Here is an 18056-nt window from a genome sequence, read left to right as displayed (position 1 = left end):
GTGGGTTTGTCATATATGGCCTTTACTAAGTTGAGGTAAGTTCCCTCTATGCCCACTTTCTGGAGGGTTTTTTTTTATCATAAATGGGTGTTGAATTTTGTCAAAAGTTTTTTCTGCATCTATTGAGATGATCATATGTTTTTTATTCTTCAATTTGTTAATATGGTGTATCACATTGACTGATTTACACATATTGAAGAATCCTTGCATTCCTTGGCTAAACCCCACTTGATCATGGTGTATGATCCTTTTAATGTGCTGTTGGATTCTGTTTGCTAGTATTTTGTTGAGGATTTTTGCATCTACGTTCATCAGTGATATTGGCCTGTAGTTTTCTTTTTTTGTGACATCTTTGTCTGGTTTTGGTATCAGGGTGATGGTGGCCTCATAGAATGAGTGTGCGAGTGCTCCTCCCTCTGGTATATTTTGGAAGAGTTTGAGAAGGATAGGTGTTAGCTGTTTTCTAAATCTTTGATAGAATTCACCTGTGAAGCCATCTGGTCCTGGGCTTTTGTTTGTTGGAAGACTTTTAATAACAGTTTCAATTTCACTGCTTGTGATTGGTCTGTTTATATTATCTATTTCTTCCTGGTTCAGTCTCAGAAGGTTGTGCTTTTCTAAGAATGTGTCCATTTCATCCAGGTTGTCCATTTTATTGGCATATAGTTGCTTGTAGTAATCTCTAATGATTCTTTGTATTTCTGCTGCATCAGTTGTTACTTCTCCTTTTTCATTTCTAATTCTGTTGATTTGAGTCTTCTCCCTTTTTTCTTTTCTTTTTTTTTTTTTTTTTTTTTTGTGGTACGCGGGCCTCTCACTGTCGTGGCCTCTCCCGTTGCGGAGCACAGGCTCTGGACGCACAGGCTCAGCGGCCGTGGCTCACGGGACCAGCCGTTCCGCGGCACTTGGGATCTTCCCGTACCGGGGCACGAACCCGTGTTCCCTGCATCAGCAGGCAGACTCTCAACCACTGCGCCACCAGGGAATCCCTCCCTTTTTTTCTTGATGAGTCTGGCTAATGGTTTATCAATTTTGTTTATCTTCTCAAAGAACCAGCTTTTAGTTTTATTGATCTTTGCTATTGTTTCCTTCATTTCTTTTTCATTTATTTCTTATCTGATCTTTATGGTTTCTTTCCTTCTGCTAACTTTGGGATGTTTTTGTTCTTCTTTCTCTAATTGCTTTAGGTGTAAGTTTAAATTGTTTATTTGAGATTCTTCTTGTTTCTTGAGGTAGGACTCTATTGCTATAAACTTCCCTGTTTGAACTGCTTTTGCTGCATCCCATAGATTTTGGGTCGTCGTGTTTTCACTGTCATGTGTTTCTAGGTCTTTTTTGATTTCCTCTTTGATTTCTTCAGTGATCTCATGGTTATTTAGTAGTGTATTGTTTAGCCTCCACGTGCTTGTATTTTTTAAAGTTTTTTTTTCCTGTAATTGATATCTAGTCTCATAGCATTGTGGTTGGAAAAGATACTTGATATGATTTCAATTTTCTTAAATTTACCAAGGCTTGATTTGTGACACAAGATATGATCTATCCTGGAGAATGTTCCATGAGCACTTGAGAAGAAAGTGTATTCTATTGTTTTTGGATGGAATGCCCTATAAATATCAATTAAGTCCATCTTGTTTAATGTATCATTTAAAGCTTGTGTTTCCTTATTTATTTTCATTTTGGATGATCTGTCCATTGGTGAAAGTGGGGTGGTAAACTCCCCTACTAAGTTTGTGTTACTGTTGATTTCCCCTTTTATGGCTGTTAGCATTTGCCTTATGTATTGAGGTGCTCCTATGTTGGGTGCGTAAATATTTACAATTTTTATATCTTCTTCTTGGATCGATCCCTTGATCATTATGTAGTGTCCTTCTTTGTCTCTTCTAGTAGTCTTTATTTTAAAGTCTATTTTGTCTGATATGTGAATTGCTACTCCAGCTTTCTTTTGGTTTCCATTTGCATGGAATATCTTTTTCTATCCCCTTACTTTCAGTCTGTATGTGTCTCTAGGTCTGAAGTGGGTCTGTTGTAGACAGCATATATAGGGGGTCTTGTTTTTGTATCCATTCAGCCAGTCTGTGTCTTTTGGTTGGAGCATTTAATCCATTTACATTTAAGGTATTTATCGATATGTATGTTCCTATTAACATTTTCTTAATTGTTTTGGGTTTGTTTCCTTAGGTCTTTTCTTCTGTTGTGTTTCCTGCCTAGAGAAGTTCCTTTAGTATTTGTTGTAAAGCTGGTTTGGTGGTGCTGAATCCTCTTAGCTTTTGCTTGTCTGTAAAGTTTTTAATTTCTCTGTTGAATGTGAATGAGATCCTTGCTGGGTAAAGTAATCTTGGTTGTAGGTTTTTCCCTTTCATCACTTTAAATATGTCCTGCCAGTCCCTTCTGGCTTGCAGAGTTTCTGCTGAAAGATGAGCTCTTAACCTTATGGGGATTCCCTTGTATGTTATTTTTCCCTTGTTGCTTTTAATATTTTTTCTTTGTATTTAGTTTTTGATAGTTTGATTAATGTGTCTTGGTGTGTTTCTCTTTGGATTTATCCTGTATGGAACCCTCTGCGCCTCCTGGATTTGATTGACTATTTCCTTTCCCATATTAGGGCACTTTTCAACTATAATCTCTTTAAATATTTTCTCAGTCCCTTTCTTTTTCTCTTCTTCTTCTGGGACCCCTATAATTCGAATGTTGGTGCATTTAATGTTGTCCCAGAGGCCTCTGAGACTGTCCTCAATTCTTTTCATTCTTTTTTCTTTATTCTGCTCTGCAGTAGTTGTTTATTTTATCTTCCAGGTCAATTGTCTGTTGTTCTGCCTCAGTTCTTCTGCTATTGATTCCTTCTAGCGAATTTTTAATTTCATTTATTGTGTTGTTCATCATTGTTTGTTTGCTCTATATGTCTTCAAGGTCCTTGTTAAACATTTCTTATATTTTCTCCATTCTGTTTCCAAGATTTTGGATCATCTTTACTATCAGTACTGTGAATTCTTTTTCAGGTAGATTGCCTGTTTCCTCTTCATTTGTTTGGTCTGGTGGGTTTTTACCTTGCTCCTTCATCTGCTGCATATTTCTCTGTCTTCTCATTTTGCTTAACTTACTGTGTTTGGGGTCTCCTTTTCACAGGCTGCAGGTTCATAGTTCCCATTGTTTTTGGTATCTGCCCACAGTGGGTAAGGTAGCTTCAGTGGGTTGTGTAGGCTTCCTCATGGAGGGGACTGGTGCCTGTGTTCTGGTGGATGAGGCTTGATCTTGTCTTTCTGGTGGGCAGGACCATGTCCAGTGGTGTGTTTTGGGGTGTCTGTGAACTCATTATGATTTTAGGCAGCCTCTCTGTTAATGGGTGGAGTTGTGTTCCTGTCTTGCTAGTTGTTTGGTGTGGGGTGTCCAGCACTGGAGCTTGCTAGTCATTGAGTGGAGTTCACTTTCAGCGTTGAGACAGAGATCTCTGGGACAGCTCTCGCTGATTGATGTCATGTGAGGCCAGGGTTTTCTGGTGGACCAATGTCCTGAACTCGGCTCTCCCACCTCAGGGGCTCAGGCCTGACACCTGGCCGGAACACCAAGATTCTGTCAGCCACACAGCTCAGAAGAAGACAGAGAGAAAAAAGAATGACGAAAAAAAATAATAAAATAAAATAGTTATTAAAATAAAAAATAAAAAAATATTATTAAAATGAAAAAATAAAAAAGTAATAAATAGAAAAAGGAGAGAGCAACCAAACCAATAAACAAATCCTTCAATGATAATAGGAGCTAAAAACAATACTAAGATAAACATAAAAATCAGAAACTAGTCAGTCGCATACAGCAAACCCCAAGTCTACAGTTGCTCCCAAAGTCCACCACCTCAATTTTGGGATGATTCATTGTCTATTCAGGTATTCCACAGATGCAGGGTACATCAAGTTGATTCTGGAGATTTAATCTGCTGCTCCTGAGGCTACTGGGAGTAATTTCCCTTTCTCTTCTTTGTTCACACAGCTACTGGGGTTCAGCTTTGGTTTTGGCCCCACCTCTGTGTGTAGGTCGTCCTCTGGTGTCTGTTCTTCGCCCAGACAGGAGAGGGTTTAAGGACTGGCTGATTAGGGGGCTCTGGCTCACTCAGGCTGGGGGGGAGGGAGGAGTACAGAATGCCGGGCGAGCCTGCGGCGGCAGAGGCCAGCATGACATTGCTACAGACCGAGACATGGCATGTGTTCTCCCGGGGAAGTTGTCCCTGGATCACGGGACCCTGGCAGTGGCGGGCTGCACAGGCTCCCAGGAGGGGAGGTGTGGATAGTGACCTTTGCTTGCACACAGGCTTCTTGGTGGCTGCAGCAGCAGCCTTAGCGTCTCGTGCCCGTCTCCGGTGTCTGCGCTGATAGCCGCAGCTCGTACCCGTCTCTGGAGCTCGTTTAGGTGGTGCTCTGGATCCCTTCTCCTTGCGTACCCCTAAACAATGGTCTCTTGCTTCTTAGGCAGCTCCAGACTTTTTCCCGGACTCCCTCCCCACTAGCTGTGGCGCACTAGCCCCTATCAGGCTGTGTTCGTGCAGTCAACCCCAGTCCTCTCCCTGGGATCTGACCTCCAAAGCCTGAGGCTCAGCTCCCAGCCCCTGCCTGCCCCGGTGGGTGAGCAGACAAGCCTCTCAGGCTGGTAAGAGCTGGTCGGCACCGATCCTCTGTGCGGGAATCTCTCTGCTTTGCCCTCTGCACCCCTGTTGCTGCGCTCTCCTCCATGGTTCTGAAGCTTCAACCCCCACCCCGCCACCCCCTGTCTCTGCCAGTGAAGGGGCTTCCTAGTGTGTGGAAACTTTTACTCCTTCACAGCTCCCTCCCCGAGGTGCAGGTCCCGTCCCTATTCTTTTGTCTCTGTTTTTTCTTTTTTCTTTTGCCCTACCCAGGTACGTGTGGAGTTTCTTGCCTTTTGGGAAGCCTGAGGTCTTCTGCCAGCATTCATTAGGTGTTCCGTAGGAGTTGTTCCACATGTAGATGTATTTTTGATGCATTTGTGGGGAGGAAGGTGATCTCCAAGTCTTATTCCTCCGCCATCTTGATGGTCTTCCCCATAGTGGGTTATTTGTTACAGCCCCAAACAGTAATAACCTGAAAGCCCCTCAATAGGCTACCGGATAAACTGTGCTAAACCCATACCTGGAATAATAATCAGCAATAAAAAGAAAGAACTTCTTTCACTTAGCATATGTCTCCCAAGTTCTTCCATGTTTTTGCCAATGGGAGGATTTCCTTCTTTTCAAAGTCTGCATAGTATTCCATTATGTTATATACCACATTTTCTTAATTTACTCATTCATCCATTGATGGATATTTAGGTTGCTTCCAAGTCTTTCCTGTGCTTATATGAGGAATCTAAAATAGTCAAACTCATAGAAGCAGAGAGTAGAACAGGGGTGGCCAAAGAATGGGTGAAGGGGGAAATGGGGATGGAGTAGTCAAGAGTACAAGTTTCAGTTATGCAAGACGGATAACTCCTAGAGTTCTACTGTACAGCACAGAGTTTATAGTTAGTAATACTGTACTATATATTTTCCTAATAGGGTAGATCTTAATGTTGAATGTTGTTAATCACAAAATATAAAATAAAAAATAGGGCTTCCCTGGTGGCGCAGCGGTTGAGAGTCTGCCTGCCGATGCAGGGGACACGGGTTCGTGCCCCGGTCCGGGAGGATCCCACATGCCGCGGAGCGGCTGGGCCCGTGAGCCATGGCCGGCGAGCCTGCACGTCCGGAGCCTGTGCTCCGCAACAGGAGAGGGCACAGCAGTGAGAGGCCTGCGTACCACAAAAATAATAATAATAATAATAAAGAGGACAGGAGGAAACTTTTAGAAGTGATGGGTATGTTTATGGCATAAATTATGGAGATAGTTTCTCCAAACTCATCAAGCTGTATGCATTAAGTATGTACAGCTTTTTGTATGTTAATCATACCTCCATAAAGCAGTTTTAAAAAAATGATAGAACTACTGTTACACAAAGTAACATGTTTTAATCTCAAGATAGTTATGTTAAGTGAAAGAAGCCATACAAAAAAGAATACATACTATATGATGTACTATATAAAATTCTGAAAAATGAAATTCATAGTGTGAAAGCAGAACCACAGTTGGCTGGGGGTTGGGGAAGTGCAAGAAGCAGAGGTAGGAGGGAGATTACAAAGGGGCACACAAAAACTCTGGGGGCTGATTTTATCATCTTGACTAACAGTGCTTTCACTTATATATACATTTGACAAAACTTATCAAATTCAACTACACTTTAAGTATGTGTACCTGATTATATATCTCAAAGTTGTTGTTATTTTTTTTAAGTGGCATTAGTAATCCAAGTAGGAGTAGTTTCTGCAGGAGACTGCATTACGAATAGGACATAAGGAGGCAGAGACTGAGTACAGACTACTCTCTCAAGAAGTTCAGCTACAGGAACGGGAGAGGGAGAGGATGAGAGGGAGTGAGGGAGCAGGAGACTGACCTAACTAGACAACACGTTGAGTTATATGTGTTTTAAGATAGGAGGAGCTTGAGCATATTTATAAGCTATAGAAAAGGAGCCAGTGGAGAGAATGAAATTGAAAATGTAGGGGTCAAGAGCCAACTGATGAAGTGTGGGATGGAAAACTCCAAGCAAAAGGTAAGCCTTGAGTAAGAGGACTCTTATGCGTACACAAGGTGTGTCTTATGGTTGGGCTGGGAGATGCAGGAGTGGATGGAAGAGTTAGTAGAATTGAAGTCTGTCATTCTCTCTCTTCCTTTTTTGGGAAGAATGAGGTATGAGAAGAGTAGGATACTTAAGAAGGATGGTGGAGTTCTGGAAAAGCCACTGGCTACAGAAACTGAAATGTGGTTGGAGCTAAATGTCCAACTTAGGGGCATTCTTCTATAACAAGATGGCAGACAATAAGATATTTTATACAACAAAATAGCTATCATTTACACATGTGATCAATGGATTATTATCTAACAGTCCTTTTCTGGTCTCTTCACCCCTAGAAAATTTCACTCGTGCTAAGCTTTCTGTTGATCCCACCATTTTCTTCCTCAACACACAACACTTTTAACACTCTTTCTTTAAGATGTTGGGAAGTATTTCTAACATATACATGAAAATACAGAATAATTTAATGAACAGCAATGTTCTACCATCAAGCTGTATCAAATCTTAATACTATACCTTATTTACCTCAGTTAACAAAACCCTTGAACCAAAGCAGGCTAACTGGATAAGAGAGATTTCATCACCAGCAAACATCAACATACTTACTTTTCACATTTTATTTATTTCATAAATAATGCCCATGGCACCTCTAATAGCTTCAGGTATTACTGTGGGTAGGCACAAATGAAATATGGCCAGAAATGGCCACTGGCAAGCTAGTTCCTCTGAAGTGAAGTGCGAATATGTGAAAGCCATGTGAATTAGATGATACCCAAGGTCCTACTTTTCGAAAAAATGCTCTGTCAAAGTATGAATTCTTAATATAAATGGTAATTCGATTCATAGCACAGATACTATTTTTTTAGTGTTCTAACACTCATTGCCACTTTAGCGTTGGTAAATTTGAGGGTGGTTAATAAAAAATATTTTTCCTCACATCATGTAAAATTTCTGAAGCTGAAAGCATACAATCAGTTTCTAAAGATAGCTTTATTCTCCAAGTGGTAATAAATCATCCGTTAAATCTAAAAAACTGTAATGTGGATAGTACCTGCCAAAACAGACTGTGTGCATCTCCTCTCAGAAGTTCAACTGTATCTCCTGCCTGGATGTGTAATGGGGGTCCTTCATGAAGAGCAGGGGCTGGCGTTCCAGTATAGTTCCTAATGGCCTGCATCTTTGGTAAACCTGAAAATAAGCAACACAACACTTAGAACTGAGAAAATTATAAAGTGTGATGTCCAAATGCACTTTAAAAAAACCCAAAGCTATTATTAACATTAAAGAGTTTTAAGAGCACCAAGTCCAAGGAAACATTTGAAGTAATCACAATGGAATGCTTTTCAACTTTCTCATTATTGGAGATGGTTATGGAATAAGACACACATTTATCCCCTGATTCCTTACATTCTTTTCCTCTCCCTCACCATCAATCTCTTTTTAGTTGAAAAAATATTTCTTTCAGCTGATGCCTACTTCATAAAAAACACGTCACGTACAGTTTAATGGAAAAGAATCAATTTTTTCATCCTCTCTCTATTCTTTCTGCCTATTATTTTCCTCTTGGGCATTGGCTGATTTCATCACTAAGGAGGCTCACCCTTTCTGTGTATGTATCACATTGCCCAGGATAAAGCTCATATCTTAAGGTTATCTTTGTAATTCAAAAGCAAAAAGGTGATGGATGTGCCACTGCAATACTTAAGACATTTATATGGAGAAATTCTTCAGGCTCAAATTTAGGCTTGCAAAAGAGACCCAATAATGGGAACATGTCTAAGCCAATAGCATCAACAAGACTTGAAATACAGATCCAGGCCTTTTTGTTGTATTTCTTGGAATGGGCAATGAATGCCTCAGTTCAGTATTTCAATTTTGTGAACAGCAGCTCCAACTGCACCCAGGCCTGGCTGCATCGGTGCTGCTCACAAATGGATCACCTCAGTCACCTTTTCATCTGGAGGTGAAAAATTGCTCCTGCCTATGAGACAAATCGCTCATAAACATGGTATCTGTTACACACTGAGGCACTTAAGTCATCGCTTATTACACTTCAAGACTTTTTATTCTAGTGACTGAACACAGTGAAGCTATAATTGGCTGGAAATGTTGCACTAAATGGAGGAGGATGAATGACAGTCATTCAGTTCTAGGTGTCCAAGTTACCTCGAAAGGACCTCGATATCTAAATGAAATGCTCCAGCAAACAGTTTAATAAAGTCCTCAAAATCTGTTTTTCAATAACCATGCCAGGAGGGGAGAAAACAAGTGTGGCTAGAACCTAAACAGAACTGAAAAGTTTTAGTCAACACTTTCTCATCAACCCAGTCAATCTGAAGGCAGAAGGGCTGAAAGGCAATGTGCCCTTCACCCCAGTTTAATGGCTGTTAACTGCCAAGACATGTTATGAGCTGCCACATCTCCCCTTTCTTCAGTTCTTGTGCCACAGAACCCCAGAGGGATGACTTTGATCCCATATCTCTCATGGAGTATTTCCCCACCAGATGGTATAAGGTGGCGGCGCCCTTACCCAAACAGCAGACTTTATTGTCTTCCAAAACAACACTCGAAGAGAACTCTTCTCAGACAAGTGTTTATCAGACTCAATCTTAACACACTGTAAATTCCTGGAGCATAGAAAGAGCCTATTTTACAGTTTTTATTAAGATACTGTTGTTAAAATAAAATGGAACCTAAATATCCCATGCACACCAAAATGGATTTAGAAGTTCAAAATATGGAAGAGGATCCGTCTAAAGCAGAATTTTTTCAAAGGAGCATGGTTTGCATGATAGTTATCCCATGTTGAGGGGCCAGAATTGCAGTTAGCCTCAGTTTTCCTGAGCACTGCTAGAGCAAGGAAAGCATTTTGTTCAGAAGGATCCCTTGATAATTTTGTTTTTACGTCAATTTTTAGATAAAGGCTGAAGGCAAGAAAAGAAGAGTTTTTAAACCTGAAAGAGCTGACGTGACCTTAAATACTCGGACGAGGTGAGTAGTGGGAAGGGCCATGGCCTTCACTGCAATTGTCTCTGTAGACAAGGCCCACAGGGACAAAAATAAGCAGTGCCATGTGACAAATGGTGGAAACAGTAGTTCTCTTATTGCTGATATGTCCAAGTTATTCTCAAGAAGAAATGATTGAAAATGCATAGAGTATTTAAGAAGAAAAATTAAGTTTGATGACATTTCACCAGCCAAATATAAATTAGGGATTAAAATACAGAATGCCAAGGCTACATACAAAGGCTATGAAGTGTCAGGTCTAAAACAATGTTGCCTCATTGATCTTTTTTACTGGACTAGAATGCCCATAACACATGACCTACTAAAATCATGATATTTAAAACTGAAAGTAGTACATATATTAATATACTCTGGTCAAGAAATGAGACCCAAGTACTAGTCTTACGATTTACTTTGGACTAAGCAACCTTCAGAATGATGGACTTGGTTTTCATAGTCTTATTTATTCCTGATTTTTTTCATTGACTCTATCTTTTCTGCTATTACTTTCTTCTTGGTTATAAGCTTCTTTTGGAAAGTTGATTGAGTAGCGCACTAGCATAGTGTGTGTTGCTGATCTAATTCCTAAAACAAAAATTGTGTGACCCTCGCCAAGAATTATGGTTGAGCCCAGGTAATAGTCAAAAGGACAATGCTACTGGCCTGAATTCAGCCATACGTGATTTGCAAAATACAATGTTTATTTGACTCATATGCTTTTTTGTGGGATGAGTTATGGACTTAGAATATAATGGAATTTATATCTTTTAGTCATTTGTTAGGATCATCTTTGGCTATTTATTTCTGATTGGTCAGCATGTCTCATTTCAGGATGACCTGTCAGGGCTACAGGGCTATCTATGGAGATCGAAAGATAAAAGGAATGAAACAAGGGTACAGGGACAGGATGAATTCTGACACTCTGCCCCTTGCTTCTGACACCTGCATATAGTAGAAGTTCTACAGTACTGGTGGGATGAATTGTTGCTTTCTAAAAGGCCCCTTTATATTCCTTCCTTTTATTTAAAAAAAAGACACGGTGACATTGCTAAGAGTATGAACATAATCACATTAACTGAGAGATAAAAATGCAATTAAAATAAGAGAGGGAGTGGGTTAAACTTCATGTCAGCACTCAGCCATCAGTATAATTGTTGACACAATCTACTGCCACAGCAGGCATTCACACCTCGTAAATGAGATCAAGAAGGGAGAAGAAATTAGATTTACAGATGTTCATATTTCAAATAGCCATTTAGTGTTGATTTAATGTAGGTTTTCTTCTCCCCTTATAAAATATCTGACAGGTTTTAACCTCTGTTTAAAAATGTCCAGGACAGAACATTCACTACACGTTCCTATGACAACTCAGTCATTGTTGCATATAGTTTATTAACAAGCTCTATCTGAAACTTATTCAAAACTCTAATTTCTCTCCGTTGACCTGCCTCCTTCCATCTGGAATTATGCTGAAGAAGGCAATTCTCCTTTTTATAGATTAGCCTTTCAAAATTTGTTCAGGCTTAAAATTCCTAGTTCCTCATTGGAAAAAAATCCTATTTTCCTTTGGTTATCCATACTTCAAGGGATTCTGAGATGCAAAACAGTATAAAACTACAAAAGCAGAACTGTAATTTCTCTCATTGATACTGAGCAATCAGAAATAAGTAGCTAAAAGTTATTCTAAAAACTGATTAAAACATGTAAATTCCATTATATTATAAACCATAATTCATCCCAGAAAGCTGCTTTTTTCTTCTTGGTTAAACATGGACCCAATAGTCGTTTAGTTTCTTTCTGCTCCAGAACTGAATTTATAATGGATATATTGGTATAATTACAAGGCTGCTCTTCAAAATCTGAAAAGTTATACTGCAACTACCTTCAGATATTAAATGCAAAATAATCAAATGTAATGCCAACATGTACAGGCAAGCAACTGTAGAAGTTTCCAAAACTTTATATAATCAGTAATCCTTATCTAAGGGAATATAGTTAAAATGGCTGAGACAAAATTAGATCTCCTGCCAAATGTTTAGTCATTTCAGCTTGTTTTATTCCCTTCAACAAATGCTCTGATGTACAGCCAAGTATATCCTTAATGCATAACTTGTGGACAATTGTGCCCTTTAACTTTTGTTCACACTAGCAATAATTATGCTTAGTCTTGGCATCAGACAAGGTCCCCAAGTCATCCTTATGCACGAAGAATTAACAAACAGAAGGATCAACAATATTAAAATGACGGTTATACTCCAGTAATAGTCATGGGGTTCTTGTTAAATAAAACTGAAGCCAATGTAATTATGTGGAACGCTAGAGTTTTCTAAAACAATACAGAAGTGTTTTTAAAAAGGGTATCTGAAGCAAGATTTCCTTTCAAATCTGAATTCAATACCACTAAGAGTGATATATTCCAAGAAATGATTTAAAATGGACTTTTTAAAAAGGTGTTAATTCTAGGTAGAGTTCTATTGGAAAGTTGCTAGATATAAACTATTTCACTGATAATTTTCACATAAACCCTCAATGAACTTAGCCTACTGTACCTGTATCAGCCACTGTGGCTTCTGAGAAGAGTGACCATCACAATAGAGATTAGTATCTATTCACGAGGCTGATATCACTGCCCTAATGCAATGGGTTTCCCACGGGGAATAACTTAGAGCAGAGCGCTGTGTACTAGATAAATGAGCTGTCAGTAATGGTACTGGCCTTTCACCTCGGAGGCCTAATTTAAAATCAAACACAGCCACATTAAAAAATAATTAGTTTTGCAAGATGTCAGAGGATGTGGTTAGTTTATCCTGGGAAACTGATCACAAGCATAACATATTCATTCATTCCTTAAATGTCTGAAGTACTCCCTAAGTGCTGGGCATGGTGGTCTGAGAACAGAGCAAGGCCAGGCTTCCTGCCCTCAAAGAGCCTATCGTGCACTGAATAGACAGGTAAACTAAAGACAGTAATACAACTGGGCATGGGCTCTTGTCCAGGGGGACCTTTTTCCAAATACGCCTGTTAATAAAAATTTCAGGGAATTGTTTTGGTAAGTCTTCAGTAGGACCCCGAAATAATGTATTTTATCTTTTCTGTAAGTCTCCTAGGTGTGGTTTCCAAATCCTAGACAGGTGTGGGAATCACATTCTCATGGGGACATGAGCAGGTCCCATGACCAACATCCACCACTTCCAAACTTGCATTTGAGAAAACTGTGCTGCCTGGAATCTTGCCAGCTAGATCCTCTTTAACATCTCAGCTCCTCCTGACACAAGTTTACAATCTAACCAGCAGGTCTGATGATCAGGCTGAGTCAACTGAACTGCTGGCAAGTGAGGCAGACTGGGATGCTGGGCTTCCCCTGCCCATCACATCTTCCAGGGCTCTTCCCAGAGAAGCCGTGCACCTTCATTCACTTACTGACCTTCACAGAGGAGCACGTGGAGCCTTATAATGGAAACCATCTGTTACAACAGAAGCAGACAAGTTGGTGGAAAACAAACTGGTCCAAAGAACTAATTGTTCACAAAGGGAACACTCAATGATTTTGAAGATTTTTACCCAGAGGATCCTATTTTACTTTTATAAACAATGATGAGTCAAGTGAAGGAAACAGCACTGTCACTGCTCACATAAAAACAAGCATCAGACAGAGATACTTTGCTCCAACTTTATAAACACTGCCTAGTCACTCTTTGGCACTATCTATTGGAGTATTAGTGAATCAAGGGTGAAAGATATAATAATTCCTTTTGGAAATTTTTTCTATTTATTAAAAAGATTTTATAGGCTACCAATTATAAAAGAACTATACAATTTCATATGTTACTTTAAAATCCATGCAAATTTAACATTCTGTTCTGTTGAATAAGTGACAAAAAAAAATGAGGTTTCCCTAAAATCTTAAATAAAATCAAAGCTCTAAAAGCTTGTGCCGTTTGTCAGACCCCTAGAAAACCACCACTCCTAGGGGTGGGAGGAGAGCCATCTGAGGAGTGCAGCCTGAGCTATCTCAGGATCTTCTTTAAAGACAGAAAGAGAACACAGTTACACAACTGCAAGGTAAGAGCTCTGTCACCTAGTCCAACCACCTATGTTTCTACCTTATAAAACTCTTAGACTTGCCTCCTAGTTCAGTCCTTCCGGGTACAGGCCAGTCATTCTCTGCAACCAGTAGGGTACAAGGTTGTGTCAGAGAGGGGTCTCCTGATATCAACTGACACGTGTCTGGGGATCATCTGAATCCCTGCTGGGTATGCAGTGTTATCCTGAGGAGCAGGAAAAGAGGAGGAAGAACTCTCCTTCCAGTGGGGAAAGACTGAGAGCTCCCCAAGATTTACTAAATTCTAGGAGGAGAATAATAACTCCCACTGGTGTATTCTAAAGACAGAGGCTTGAGCGCCTCAACTTCAAAAAAAAAATTATTCTTGACAAGCTATGGAATTCTCAGTGACTGACACGTCCCCATGCAGCTCTGTGGATCTGTGAACAAGTGGCCACATGAAGTTCTTTCTACAGTAAGTTAGCATCACTTAAACCACATCATTCTGCTATTCTGACCACACCCGAGTGGATCAGGGATGGTGATTAATCCCAAGGTTGCAATGAATAGGCTGACCATGTGAGACACGAGTGGCTGAAAGGAGCATTGAAGGGAGACTGCCCAAAGGGGCGGCCCTCAGTGGAGGATGAGAAACAAGACAGTCCAATTTGCTCTCACAACATGAAAGCAGCAGGCAGATACAGGTCAACAGGGGACAATGGTCTCTGACCTTAGAGAAGAAGAGATGACTGGGATTACTAGTTTCCAGAACTGTTGGTCCTGAGAGATTCTTATATAGCCTGCTGTACCTTTCCCCTTCATGGAAAGTACTGAGATATGGAGTGACTATTGAGAAGATTTCCTGGGCTGTTTTCTTACCCTCTGAGCAAAAACCCGCATCTCCCAAACAACTCAGCATGATTCTTTCTTGCAACCAAAATAAACCTTTAATAATCCAGTCTTAAAGGCTATCTAAGGAATAAGATAAAGTAAAAGTAAAAATGATTAAGGGCACTCTGCAATAACCTAGTTTCCATTCTTTGTTCTATGAGTTCACTCATTTATTCAACAAATATTTACAGATTATTCATCATGTGCAGGTACTGGCCTAGCCACTGGGATTGCAGCTGTAAATAAGAATGAGTTCATAAAGCTCATATTTTAGTGGAGAAGACAAACATAAAAACGAATGAACAAATACAATAATACCAGATTGAAGTTATATATAGAAGAGTTTAGAGAAAGGTACTGGATTAGAGAGTGATGAGGGTGTATGTTTGAGTGGTGAGGACACATTTCTTTAGAAAGTGATCAGGTGAAGTTTTAGACCTGAGGAGAAAGCAGTGATCATTTGGGGCACAGCTGGGGGGTTGGGAGGTGGAAGGTGGTAATTAAACAGGCAAGCGAGAAAATAAACATGAAGACTCAGACTGCAATGACCTTGAGTACTTGAGGGACAGAAACATGGCCAGTGAAAAGCAATTGATAAATTTTAAATTGATATACGCAGTCTTGAGAGTCTGGCCCATTTCATCAGTTCTTTCATGCATGCATCCTGTTGAATTATTTGAAATTTATTAAACAGGTCAAGTTCTCATTAACATGCTGCCCCTTCTTTCTGGCATATACTTGCTGTTGTCTGTACACCCAGGTTACAACGCACCCAAGGAGGGGGGAATCTAACTCACTCCTCTCATTTTTTTAAAACTCAAATAAGACTTCTGCTAAAAAACCTTCTAACATTATCTTAAGTATGAGTTTAAGTGCCTGAAACATATACTCCCTTAGACGCTCATGCTTCCTGCTTGAATACCACTTACTGCACCAAAATTACTTATCTAGCTAGTATCAAATGTAAATACTAGACCATAAGCATCTTCCTATGTACAGTCTTTGTAGAATTTATATATTAGACTGTGACCACCTTGGTGACAAAATTGTGTTCTTTGTCTTGATGAATTCTTTTGGAAGAAAGAAGGAAAAAGGTAGCTATCCTCTCCCAATAGCCACCCTTCCAAATACACACACACACACACTGAATTACACCCAAATCAGCTCTCTAGTCAACCATTTCTTCCCATTTTTACTTCCTCCCATATTCAAAACTTATGTTTCAAATTGGCCTTTCCTCATCCACTCTTATAATCCTTGACTGTCCTGCACAAAGCCACCTGAATGACTTTTTTTAAATGTAAATTATGACCTCTCTCGCCTGAGATGGTCTGCATTCTGCCTATGGAACGTATATCTCTCTAAATAACTTGCTTTCATGTAAATATATATATTTAAATAAATATAAATATATTAAAAATATATATATTATAAAATAGCATTCTCCTATGTAAAACTCTTCCCACTGCACTCAGAATTAGATCTGACCTTCTGGCCACAGCCCATAAAACCATATACTTTTAGGCCCCTGATAACTCTCCAATCTCATCTTGTTCCAATCTCACACTTGCTCACTGTTTTCCATCCTACTGAGCTTTTTATACTTGCTTAAACACACTGAGCAAGTGGGTCCAGCCAAGACACTCTACATTACGAACCCTGACTTGTAATTCTATACTTACTCATTTACTTGTTACCTGCCTCCTCTCTTTTCATTTTCTATATATTTGTACTGCCTGTTTGTATGATAAACATTTATTATTTTCATTATCAAGTTTGGTTTTTATTAAACAAACTACAACTTCATCTTTAGTTTTGACTTGCTTTTGAACTGTATTTATTTGTGCTTTTATCTATAACTATCAAGTATGCTACCTGTAACTGAAATTTTGCAGGAAATAAAATTATTTTTAAGGTACAAAATTGCTAATATATTTCTTAAAAGCCCTTAATAATGACCCTCTTAATAATTTATAGTCATCCTGAATATCTTTAAATTAGGTGATTTGCATCATTTATGGGGAAAAATACTTTTTTATTCCTATACAATCAATTGCTAATCAGCATAAAAACAACACAAGTTCTAACATAAAAAATAGCACATACTTTCTCGAACAGTGTGCCCTAGCTTCTTCCTTCTACTCCCCAGCTCTTCTCTATTATTCTCTTTTCTCTTGACCTCTCTACTTCCTGCGATCCCTTGCTTGAGTAGCAAAGAGCATATTCAGTTGCATGCCCAAAACATTCAGATGTGCGCAGACAGGGTTTATTGATTTGTAAGTTAAAATGAAGAGCATGGGCAGTTGGTATTCCTGACTGGAAGTTTCAGAGAAAGCAAATGACTCTGGACAATCATTTCGATGTGCTGATTATCTTTTTAAGAGGTCAGGGAACCCTTAGGTCAGAGACCAACAAGCAACATATCTACATAAAAATGCACAAAAACTGAACAGTCTCTTTACCCTTCTTATGAACATTCTTCTACAATAAACTTCAGAAATAGGAAAAAGGAAAATTAGAAGAGCCATCTCCTCTTTCTAAAATGGCACAACACTGAAATTATTGACTTGGAAGAACTTCCAATCTGCTAAGTCTTTATAAACTGTATGAGCCCATTTTCAAACTCTGAGAATCTCTAGTCATCACAGTATCTGACAGGGAACTCTGAGGTTTAGTCTCTCCCCTGTTGTTTACCTTGATTTTTTTTATCCTCTTTAATCTTTTCCTGAAATAAAAAGTAATTCAGTTCAGATAGAACCATTTAGTCACAATCTTATGAATTCAGATGTGAACTGACTGAGTATAAATTTACCTGTTTGAAATCAAGTGAACGTATAACTATTACTCAAAGCCAGCAATGTTTCATAGGAGCAGGCTAGATACGTATCTTCATTTTAATGTGGTAAAACTGTCTTTGTTCACATTCCCTTTGCCTGGGGCTACAGATCAACAACCACCATGTCTACATAAGAATGTACGTAAAATGAAAACATTGTCCCCTTCTCAGGCACAGTCCTTCTTAACACTATCCATAAAAAGGAGAGGGAAAGATAACAGAAACCACACTGTTGTGTATTGAGTATTGGTGTATATTGAGTTGTGTACTCTTTTGAAATAACACTGTTCTAGCAATGGAAACATTGCACACTAGCATGGAATGTGATTTGATCAAAGACGCTTCTTAGGATAATTTAGTCAAACATTTTAATTTACATATAAAACAACTCAGGTCCAGTTGCTTATAGCCAGCTAAAAGCAAAAAATGGTGTTCTTTCCAACAACAATCTGTCACCCAGTGAGGGTGACTGGAAAAAACAAGGGAAGATTATGGAAAGGTCATATATGATTGTTTCAGATTTAGGTACTTAATGAATAAATCACTACCTTTCCCCAAGAAAGGGAAAAGAATCAGATTCAAAATGTTCCAATGGGAATGATAGTTTTTATATGCAACAGAGGGCCCTTC

At 39.2% G+C, this 18056-nt stretch overlaps 1 protein-coding gene across 1 annotated transcript in view; it reads right to left on the bottom strand.

The window, feature by feature from the left end:
* Nucleotides 1-18056, bottom strand: part of VAV3 (vav guanine nucleotide exchange factor 3) — a 407347-nt gene that overhangs the window by 75856 nt on the left and 313435 nt on the right. The window contains exon 20 of the mRNA XM_081216948.1: nucleotides 7703-7839. Within this exon, the coding sequence (XP_081073074.1) occupies nucleotides 7703-7839 (137 nt within the window). The remainder of the gene's footprint in view (nucleotides 1-7702; nucleotides 7840-18056) is intronic.

Source organism: Mesoplodon bidens, assembly GCF_964165515.1.
Source record: "Mesoplodon bidens genome assembly, chromosome: 2".
NCBI lineage: Eukaryota > Metazoa > Chordata > Mammalia > Artiodactyla > Ziphiidae > Mesoplodon > Mesoplodon bidens.
This window is presented reverse-complemented; position numbering and strand designations above follow the sequence as displayed.